We start from the raw sequence: 11,739 nt of genomic DNA, 5'->3' as shown, positions 1-11,739 counted from the left end.
TTACCAGCAGACCTCTCAGATTCGCAAATCAATTCGATGTTGGGCGTGCGCGACCAAGTTACGCCATCACTAATGAATCCCAAAACTCATCGAGGTCAAACGGAATATTAGCAATGTACGGAATATAATCAACGGAATAGAGCTTTTAGATATGAACTCGAGCGAGTCGATTGCTAACTGATAGAAAGAGAAGTTCTCCGAGTGAGGGATGCCGTATTCAATTTTCTCCACTGAACCACAAAATTCGTCTACCTAAATCTTATGGGAGCATGTGACAGAACATAAAGAAAGAATTCTTCACAAATTTTTGAATTTTCCTTTTATTCAGGTTATTATTACACAACTATATCATGATAATAGCTCTCAGTTTCCTATTAAGAAAAATATCATTCAAATCCAACAATTATATTATCAAATATAAAATATCACAAGATATTCATTGTGATCTTTGATAATATTCCATAGTTTGAAAGGATTAGGAAAAATTGAAATATTTTAATATTGTATATTTTTTCCTGTGATTTTTCCTCCATTTTCAGTGTGTTTGAATTGTATTGGATTACTTCAAAATTAATTGAATAGTTGATCAGTTAAGAAGCAATTAAAATGTTCATCTCTGATGTTCAGTGTGTTTGAATTTCAATGGAATGAATGGCTACTTGAGAATGCTCATTAATAAAATGCTCATTCTAAATTGTCAGATCCATTGAGCATTGAATTGTAGAGTTACTGATGAACTTAATGCTTTTAACCTAAACCTACCCTAGGAATATGAACTTTTGATGTTTCAAATCTATATCTTGAGGACGCACAGGAGGGTCCACACTTCTGACCGGTGAGACATACAGAGGTCCTACCTTTTCCAAAGAATATTTGATATCAGACGATCTCCAGCCTACCATACCTGGAAAAATAAAAATTTAGGTTTTGAGAAAAATCAAACTTTATCAAGTTTTTTATGCGGGATTATCATTATCTTAATGTTAAAGAAATTAAAGCCGTAATCTTACTCTGTTAGTTGAAGCTTAATTGTTTCACACGTATACGATTCCGTTCGACTCAGTTCGTTTCCTGTTTGTTGTCAAAAACTAATGACAATTTCAGGATGAGACGTTAACGGTTCTCGCACGGTTCTTAAAGTGGGTTCTTATGTGCGTTTTCGTGGCGATCTTACGCAATTCTAGGTTTTGTATTTTCTTCTCAAAGATATGAGGTATCGAAAATTTTGTGAAATGATTGAAAAACAGCTAAAATTATTTACCATATTTATGATTTCGACATGGGAGATATTGAAGAGTTCATTTTGCTATCAGATTAAAACAGAAACTGAGCTGGGCGTGTGTGAAAGACATAATTTGATTGATGTTTCTTGGCAACGAAATCAAACCTGATCAAAACCAATTTACGAGGGGGTCTTCCGTCTTCGGTGCCAAATTCAAACCAAATTTCCGACCGAAAACAAACAGAAAACTAACCGAAGTGAGCTGAACCGTATATATGTGAAAGAAGTCTTATGTCGTGGATGGCTTAATACTATCATAAGGCTTTTATAATTCTATCAAAATAGAGATATCATACCAAACATGATATTCTAGGATGAGAGGATATCAATGGATGGTAATTTACAAATGGACAAAGTGCTGTAGAAAGAGCATCACACTAACAAGAGTATAATATGACCATTAAGAATGAGAATAGTCTCTATCTCGTAGAATGATAATTTATTATTACTAGTAGTTCTGTGAACAGTAGACCTCACGCAGTATTCTCATCCACAAGTACCTGATTGAATCTATAGACCTTATGGAAATGCAGCAATAGACTGGCTTCTCCACACATCTGTGTAATCACTTGCCAGCTGATTTATGATGAATAATTCTATAGATTTTTACTCCAATATTGGCGTATGAAGGAGGCTCCTTTTTCCTTTATACCATCCTTGAAATGCAAAATTTCCAAAAACCTTGTATATACGTCGACGCGCAATTAAGAAAAGGAACATACCTGTCAAATTTCATGAAAATCTATTACCGCGTTTCGCCGTAAATGCGCAACATATAAACATTTAAACATTATATATATATATATATATAATATATATATATATAATATCAATTCGACATTGTATATATTTTATTATAAAATATTGGAAATCGGCTACCATTAAATAGAAATAATAATACAGAGCAGTAAATATTTGAAGCGAAAATAAGTTAAAGAAAAGAAGATGTCTCTAAGATGGTTGAATATACTTCAACTTCAAAAAGAAGATACCTGAAGAAAGGTCAGGTACACGTCCAGACTTAGGAGTGAATTTTGTTTCTTCAGTTATCTTGTTGTCCCTCCTCATTCTCCTTTTCTTCATGAAATCTTTATCCAGTCCTCTTTGTTCAGCTTCTTCCTCGTATATCTGCAATCCATAGAGTGTATTCTGTATTCTGTACTCTATACATTGAGTAGTATAGTGCTTTAGTATCGCACTTATGTATCATCAAATATATTTTTTCCCATTGTCATCAATTTATCAAGTTAAGTTACATTTTTAAAGTTACGTAAACTTCCGTTACCTTTTCTACCGCGTCCTTAGTCATGAATCCCCATTTCTCAAACCATGCATTGCTGGCTATCTCTTGCATTCGTATCATCTCTTTACTGAAAAAATAACTCGACTTTAACGATCAATTATCAATGAATAGATACAATAATGAACATATATTTTCATTGTCATTTTTAGATTGTTAGAGAATGGGCGGAGTTTGGACAAAAATATCCACTTTGCTACTTTTATCCATGTAGTATCAGTTTCAGAATCCTTTAGTTTCAAACCTATATACTTTTATCAAGCTTGATATGGAAACATCTTAACAATCACCAATTTCAACTGTTTTGGAATTTATTGTGTCAAAATCCTAGATCATTTCATATATACGATGATTAGTATTAATATGATAAATCGACTGACTTCTATGGATCATCTACTGTGCAAGAGTGCAACCAACCGGGTAGGCATGATCCTGTACTGATCATTATTTTGTTTTTGTAATAAAACATTGTTTGAGATTCTCCAGTTAATAATTTCCAAAAGTATTTTATTTGTGTAAATAATAGCAGAGAAAACTCATCTTACACTAATACTTATACTAAAGATTGTTTTATCCTATAATAGTTTTAAATCTGTTAAAATCAGAATATTATTAAATTTAGATACAGAACATTTGATATCAAAAGATGAAATCATATCAATTGCACAAGTGAAAAGCGAAATTGGAATAAAGATTCACTAGAAGAATAATTTGTCTACTTACAACTTTCCATCAAATTTTGCTTGATCAAGTTTAGCGCCTTTTTTCGGGTATACAAAATCCATTTTTGGCTTCGATGTTATCGCTGTATTTGAAGTCATTTTTAAACTGTTTTAGATTACCCTATCTGAATCAAGCTATTCACGTTAATGAATTCGTAAACACTCTAGCTGAAAAAACTTAGAGAAAAAGCAAAAGTTAGATTGCTCCTTGGAGAGATAGATCACTGATAACTGTACGCTAACAAGTGCTTGTCTTGTTTTGGTTATTTTCTGAGGGTAGATAGAGAATTTCAACTAGCTAGAAACGTTGGGGCGTTGCTAAGGCTGAGCTCTCTTCCTTTCGATCTAGCAAGCTACTATTTCGACTGGTTACCTTTAAACCTGGGATACTATCCTTTATCAAGTGACTCGATGTTTACATCGAGTTGAAATTGTTTGCTTTTTCAGATTGGTTTCTACGGATTTGAAGCTTATAAAGTGATTCACCTCAAGCATTGGTTGAATGGGAGACTTTCATGTTATTTGTGAGAAATGCTGAATGTTTAAAGTGGATATTAATGTAGTGATATTGGATTCCCGATATTGTCATTGGTTTTTTGAGCTATGGAATCTTTACGATTCCATACGTAAGTTGCCGTTTTGTGAATGTGACAATGGTTTCCAGGCCTAAAAACAATAAGTCTAAAAGATACAGAATAATCTTATAGTTCGAAAAAATAATTGAAATATTGATAGTCATAGTTCCAAGAGCTTCCAGATAGTTCCAGAACTTCCAAGTTGATAACTCTGAGTGCCGGTAGCACAAAAGCCGGTTAAATTTTAATCGTTATTAATTTCACGTGAACCAATCAGAGAAGTTGTCGTATCAAAAATTTCACGTGAAAAATTTAACAGGCTTTTGTGCAACCGGGCCTGAGTGTTGAAATTAGATTTAAAAATCTGAAATCGCTCCAGACGTGAGTACTAGTTTCAAATAACTATTATTCAAAAATTAGGTAATATCGTCAAAAATTGTTCAAAAACGAAGTAATATTATCAATTTATCCAATTTTTCAGCTTTCAGAGAACTACTACATGCTCAAGCACAGATCGGTTCCAATTCTAATTTATAAATCAGTTCAAATAATAGTGATATTGATGTGTGAGATATCTTATAACAAATAATTTTGTAACTGAGTAGGTAGGTAAATGGGGGCTACCTTACTTGAAAAACTTACTGGTAATATTCATCAACTTTTTATCTGGCCTAACTTGTACAATATCTATTCCAATGTGAGGGTTATATTGCTTGATCGTCTACGGTCTTCATCCTGTACTACAGTCTTCGCAGTTTGGCAATTCAATAGGGAACTTATTCATTATTTCCAGGAAAACGACGCAGTGCAATGTCAGAGAACCAACAAAATCTTCAAACAGGAATCGTCTTCGTTTTGCACTGAGATACTCGACGCTATCAAATAGATTTAATTAAGTAGTTCAATTTGAATTCGTTTGTTAGTGACGACTGAAACTGCAAATTTATGCTGATTCAAACAAACGACGAACTAAAGGAATATTAAAATGAATGGGGAGCACTTCATTTGAGCTTTATTGCATATCTAGATCTACTTTCGTGCGACATGGAAGGAGAAGGAGGAGGAAGTGAAGAAGGAGCCGAGAGGCTAAAAGTTTAATTATTCGCTTTGTATCTACAACTTGTGCTGCATCCCTTCTCGACAAAGCCAGCTTGTTCTAGCATGACTCTATAACATAGTTGTTTTTGAATAACAACTTCACTCTTCTCCTACTCACAGCTCTTCTGCTACACGGAATTATTGCGAAGTTTCAATTCGAACACTAGTGGTTTTATATGGATGGATAGCTAAACTACAGATATTCGTTCTATTTCGATTTTGAGCGATCAAACTTTGAAGAAAAAATATTTGATACAATATCAATCACTATGTGATAAAGTATTACATGAATGAAATACATACTTTTAAGGTAAATACTCAGAATAAAATAGTATGGTAGGCTATGTATATTCTAGTCCATACTGATTTTTATCAAATTTTTATGAATCTAATTAAAACCAAATATTCAATGGAAGTCTGCCATGATTACATTTTTCTACATTCTACAGTAACATTATAACTGTCATTGTCAATAATAATATTAATAAAATAATTCATGTCATAAATCACTATTGCTTTAATAAATAGGCCTACACTCATAAATTGTTGACACATTCGAGTTGTGCATTATAGTATTTCTAGTGTAAAGTTATGCATCCTGTGGCTGAATTAATCTCTAAATTCATACTTAATTTATCCACAGTGATCATATTTAAGAGACCAAAGTCAAATACAAAAAGAATGAAACCTCTGATACGCTTCAGAAACCTCTCGTCTTTCAATTTTCCTAGAATACATTTTTTGGGAATGTCAAGCTAGCAAATGACTTTGGGGCTAGTGTTCCTTGGAGACTGGAGAGACTGGAGATCCTCCGTAATTTTGATGAAGATTTCGCACCAAAATTTCCAACCAAATTTTATCCCGCTCCATCAGAATTTCATCTATTCAAGATAAGACAAGCAGACTTAATAGATAATTTATGCACCACAGATTTATGCAAAGAAGCCAAATGACAAGGATGAATGCCACGCTTTGGCACGTTTGGGGAATCGGATTATAGAACGGCCAATCGAGAGAGAAGGAGAAAAAGAATTAGTGTAATAGAAGAAGACGATGAGATAGAAGAGAATGGGAAGGACAGGGAGCATAGAATATCAAGAGAGAAATTGAATGGACGCGGAGAATAGGGAATTGGTGGCAAAAGAGGTAATAGAAGATATGGATGAGAGGGTAGAAGAGAGAGGTATAAGGAGGAAAAAAGCATGAAGAGCAGAGGAAGTAGTAAGAAGGGGAGTGAGAGCAGAATGGATGAAAGCAAAGTAGGTACACAAGAAGAATGTGTGGAATAGAGAAGGAGAGAAAAAGAAGAGAAATATAACAGGATATGGAGGAGACAAAGACAGTGTAGAAAGATAAGGCAGAAGAATGTGAAGAAACGAAATTAGAAGAGGAGAGAATGGAGGAAAAATAAGAGAAAGTGGGATAGGATGATCGAACGGGAAATTGTTGGAGGACGAGAAATAAAATGAGAAGGAGGTACAAGTGAAAGGAAGTTGAGAAGTTGAAAGAAAAGGGAAAGGATGAAGAGCAGATGGAAATGAGAAGGACGAAGAGGTAAAACAAGAGGGGGAGGAAGAGTTGGATGGGTAGAAATGGGAGAATAATAATAAATAGAAGTACGAGAGAAGAGATGAAGAGAGAGGATATGAAAGGAAAATACAAAAAATATATAAAATAAACGTTAAGGGGAAGATAGAATAAGAGAATGTAAAATGGAAGATCGAGAGAAAAAGGAGTTGGAGGAAAAGTGATAAAAGAGATCGGTTGCGGAGAAAGAGAGGAAGGAGAATCAAGTAGGAGGATACGGAGAGATAGGTAATGCAAGCTCAATACACATATCCCAGTAGTTCTGGCGATAAGGTGAATCAGACAGTGGGTTGAATATAGTGGCTGACAGGGGGGTGGGTGTAAATGTCCAGACCACATAATTCAGCCTTGTAGGCGATCTAGGTCAGACCGGGGGTCGTTACACGAGGAAAACCGATGGTGGAATCAGGGGTGTGAGGGGGAACACCAGGCAGATCGCCTGATTTATGAGCTGATTAGTGTCAGTCCAGGAAGTGGGGGACGCGACCCCCTGTAGAAGAGGGGCAGACGAGGGGTGTTGTTATGAGATATCTCTGGTCAGTGGTGTCCAATACCCACCCAAACCCCCTCCCCCCACCATCACCGTTACAACACATTTACAGTAAGATTCACTACACACTGACAGCATTCCTTATATACGACACTAGTGCTTCCCATCTGACTCATGCTGACAGTTTGTAGTGAATTTAATTATATAGTCATCCCTACATACACCTTCGGCGATTTTGTATTAACATATTCCTCAGCTAAGGATATCTTTATCTAATAACTGTGCTAATTTTGAAATGAAATTAATAGTTTAATTACCCTTTTCTACCGTAACCTGAATCTGCTCACATTCACTAAAAGGGTTTAATTAATTTTGGAGGGAAATTATTAATGGTTTTCAATTATCTGAAACTACCAAACTATAGCACATTCATCTCAATATTGAAGTGATTCTTAACAACTTTGAAAAGATCTCGAATTGAAATAATAGAATAACATTTCATTCCTCATATTTTTGATTTCATCTAAATTACTGTATTAATTTTTCAGTGGCTCTGTGTTGAGAGACTTTTGAACGGTTAAAGCAGAACGGTTGAAGCAGTAGGCCTACGGTATGTTGGTTTCCGGCTATTAACGCTGTTCGGTACACTTCTTTTTATTTTAATTAAAGATTATTTTATCTTTTTCAATATAATTGATAAGAGTGAGAAAAAGTGACAACTGAAATTTTTAAGTTGTCTAATAAGCGAGTTATGGGTTGTTGAAAGTGCTAACTTCGTTTTCTTTCCATAAACGATTTCGAGTTTTCCATTGGAGTTTTTTTTAATACATTCAGTATATTATTGGCTTTGTTCTAATATGTTTTTTCGCGGTTTTTGCCAAAATGAAAAATTTATCGAATTTACAAAAAATGTCACTTTTTTATTTATGAACGATATGGGAAATAAAATGTTTCAGTTTGGAGAGATACATTTTTCGAATTTTTAAGAGAAGTTCTGTTAATATAGTTGAAACTGTTTATGATCTGAAAAGAAAACGGAATCTGGAAAGTTAGCATTTCAACAACCCATAACTCGCTTATTAGACCACTTTAAAATTTCAGTTGCCACTTTTTCTCTCTCTTATAATGATATCAACAATTATACTGAAAAAGATTATCCAATTTAATAAAAAAGTTAAGCCTTAACTTAATCCGGCTATAAGTTCAAGGTAGCCTACTACAAATTCTTTATCTCCACAATAATAATTGTGGATCTACAAGCTTTAAATATGAGCTTATGATAGTGTGTAAATTCCATTTTTCATCACGGATGATACAAAGGAAAATAATAGATTGCCAAATTAATAATTATAGATTTGCATGTAGATTATCCTATAAATTAGCTATTCTAACTACCTAATTTTTTCAGTAGTTTTACAGTACAATACCAACCTAATTTCTTAGGAGTTCAACAGGACTATACCAACAATAACAGTTCAATCGATGAATAATAATTGTTCAGGGAATAATCATTTATCATGGAATTACCTTGAACTAACGCGTTACCTGAATCTAGAGAAAAAGTGTTGTTTAACCAATGTGAACCAATGAATTGTTGTTCCAGTATTAATTATTTTTTAAACTATAATTCATAATGGCATTAGGCTACAGCCAAAACATACCTTTTATACAAAACGATGAGTAAAAGGATATTAGTTAATTCATTTAAAGAAATAATTAGTATATTTCCTACGTACCGTATCCTAGAAAACACAAAAACATTTTCAAATTTGTATTAATTGCTGTACCGGTATTTAATGATTGATTTTAAGAGCATGTCGAACTTTAAAAGATATATTACAATAATCCACTACTTTGTTAAGAAGCATTCCTGATACTGTATTGAAATTATTATTGAGTTTGTGGGAGATTTTCAGAAAATATCTTACACAAGTAGGCTACAATGCAACATTACAACTCGATACATAATCTTTGATTGCTCCGTTTATTCATTGCTGAGCTCTTGTATGAGATTGATATAAAACTAATTACTTCAAAAACTAAAAACTTTCACTAATTCATAACTTCTTTTGGCGACTTTCCGAATAGTAATATAATTACATGCTGGAGTCTTGTAATTTTTATTAATTTTACTTTGAAATGTTGACGAGAGATGATAGTATTGAGTATAGGCAGTGCTGTCCTGGGAGAAATTGAAAAACATTAATAGTTGACAAAATTATCAGAAGATAGAGATTCTCTATCATCATGTATTAGTTATGAGCAATGGAAAGTTTGTATTGAAACACCGGAAGAAGGCTAGTTTCTCATGCTGTTTTATTAATAGGAAAAGTGAACCTCCGTCAAATCGAATCCAGAGTCTTCTCACCGATTCCTGAAGCAGCCCTTCATTAGTGGACCCATGTGATCGGGCCCGGCGTTTATCGACATAAAACTCAGAAATTGTCACCATCAGGGCACCCCAAACAAAAAGCCAGCAGCTGCTGTTCGTATGGGCCTACAGAGCCGGTCATAAATGTCGTCATAACTTTCGAGGGATCATTGTCGGATCACAGTCGTAAACTGGCAACTCATCCACGGTTAGCTACTAGGCTGCCGATTTTCGTTCACCCTTCGGCCGAAGGGAAAGTCGCAACAGAAAGTGACTGCTACCACAGATTAGCGGAAAAAATTCCACTATAATGAAATTCACTAAACTGTCAGCATTGGTGGGACACGGGAAGCATTGGTGTTATTCATTACGAATGCTGACAATTTTAAGTGAATCTCACCATTTAGAGCCGTATCTGTCACCTACGGAGCCGTTGGTTGCTATTATTACTACAAAACCCCGTCAACTATCCGACAATACATACACTTCATGACTATCACTATCACACTTTCTCATTGGTCTTTTTCACTCACCCATAAAATGTAACCGTCCTCGCTGTTATAAAATATTCACCTTTCTCTTTACATTGTTAAATTGTGAATACCGTACAATGAGGATGTAGGAGATAGATAAGTAGTTTGTTGAAAGTGTATTCTAGCCTCCCCTCATCCTCATCACCTATACCTTATCCAGCTGTCACCAGAGGTAGGAATGTCGTATAATTTTTTTTATTTATGATACAATTACTCTGAGCCCGGTAGATAAATTTGTGATTTGTATGCTCTTTTATAGCCAACGCTAACGATAAACGAGTTTTTGTCTCAAAGTATGAATGCATTACAGTACCGGTATGTGCGATTTTGGTGTGAAGTGAATGATACATTGTTTCACATGTCACACTTTATAATAGTATGGTCATTTTATTTTACTCTTCCAAAGCCTGATCATAGTTCATGTAATGAGTCAAGTTTAAAATAATGTACCTACTGCATTAAAAATGAATCAACTACTGGGGTTAGTGGATTATGAGTTTCATGAGTCATCAGAGTTGCCACAATTCATAGGTTTTTGATATTTATGTAGTTACTGCTGGTTGTATTTGTCTAATAGGGATAGTGAGGTTTTTCATTGTTATCATAGATTAATGATTCAACAATAACTGTTTCTATAAAGAATAGTCAGTTGAAATCATTTTCGTGTGAAAAATCCCATAGAAGTAGAAAATAATACTCCTTTATCTTGAAGTAAATCTGCTCTTTTCATGAAAAATGTGTATTAGAATATACCTTTGATGAAAGCAAGGAGTCAAGATCACAACACTAGTATATTTCTGCTACTATCACTAGTATAGTATTTTTCTGCTAAAATAGCAGAAGTAAAGAGAACGATTTTCTTGAAGAGAACGATTTTTTGAAGAGAAAGATTTTAAAGATGTCTATCAAGTTCAAGCTTAGTTTGATAAATCATCTTACTATGATAGCATCTGATTTCTCGTTTTCATTATCAATTAATTCATTAATATTTGTGTTATAAAAATAACAAAGTTATAAGTTATTTTATATTTATTCATTTGTTATAATAAATAATTCAAAAGCAATAATTCGTGCATCGAGAAGGATTAGCAGTTTCAATCCAAAATTCTTCAAGATGTTAATTACTATTAAACGAAAATCTAAATTAAATGCTGCCAAACATTATTTATTTGGTTGAATTATCCAAGTTATTGAATTCGTTTTTAATTGAACAAATTCAATTATTCATAAAATATTCAAAATATTTCCATCTTGAAGATGGATTTGGGGACTTGAATTGAACAATAAGATTATTTTTATTTAATCTGATTTGCTGTACATTAATCTTTATACAAGTTGATGAATCTACAAACTCGATAAGATACGAAATATCGTGCTTCCACTCTACTACAAGGATAAAGTTGATAAGCTTCAAAATCTCACCTATCCACTCACTTCAAGGGAAGGCTAAACGGATATTAAACTCTAATTGTTACAAATTGAAACAATAACCAAGCTCTCAACTTGACCTGTCAAAATCATTTTGAAACTGTTCTGAAGAGTCATCTTCAAACTGTTCTAATAAAGTTCTGAGGAGATAATATTCTGATTTCCTGCCATATAGGCATCTATTTAGTATCCTCTTATAGGTTTAGAAGCGTATTAATGGTAGAACCACTCATAGAACTACTAAACTCCTCCAAAAGTTCAGAAGACAAAATTATTTGATTCGCCGTAGTCTGCCGGTATGCATTTACCCCACTTGAAATTGTTTCGGCTGATGAAGTTGGGCCTCTCATAAT

The 11,739-nt window shown here is 33.9% G+C and overlaps 1 protein-coding gene across 1 annotated transcript; it reads right to left on the bottom strand.

The window, feature by feature from the left end:
* Positions 1-300: 300 nt before the first annotated feature.
* LOC120351392 lies at positions 301-3,598 on the bottom strand. Its single transcript, XM_039428473.1, has 4 exons — positions 3,306-3,598; positions 2,568-2,652; positions 2,275-2,410; positions 301-904 (listed from the first exon to the last, which is right to left on the bottom strand). The coding sequence occupies exons 1-4, from the start codon at positions 3,401-3,403 to the stop codon at positions 759-761; spliced, it is 465 nt and encodes a 154-aa protein (XP_039284407.1). The 5' UTR covers positions 3,404-3,598; the 3' UTR covers positions 301-758.
* Between the last annotated feature and the right edge of the window lie 8,141 nt (positions 3,599-11,739).

This window comes from Nilaparvata lugens, chromosome 5 (genome assembly GCF_014356525.2).
Source record: "Nilaparvata lugens isolate BPH chromosome 5, ASM1435652v1, whole genome shotgun sequence".
NCBI lineage: Eukaryota > Metazoa > Arthropoda > Insecta > Hemiptera > Delphacidae > Nilaparvata > Nilaparvata lugens.
The sequence above is the reverse complement of the archived record's forward strand: the minus strand, read 5'-3'. Positions and strand labels throughout refer to the sequence as shown.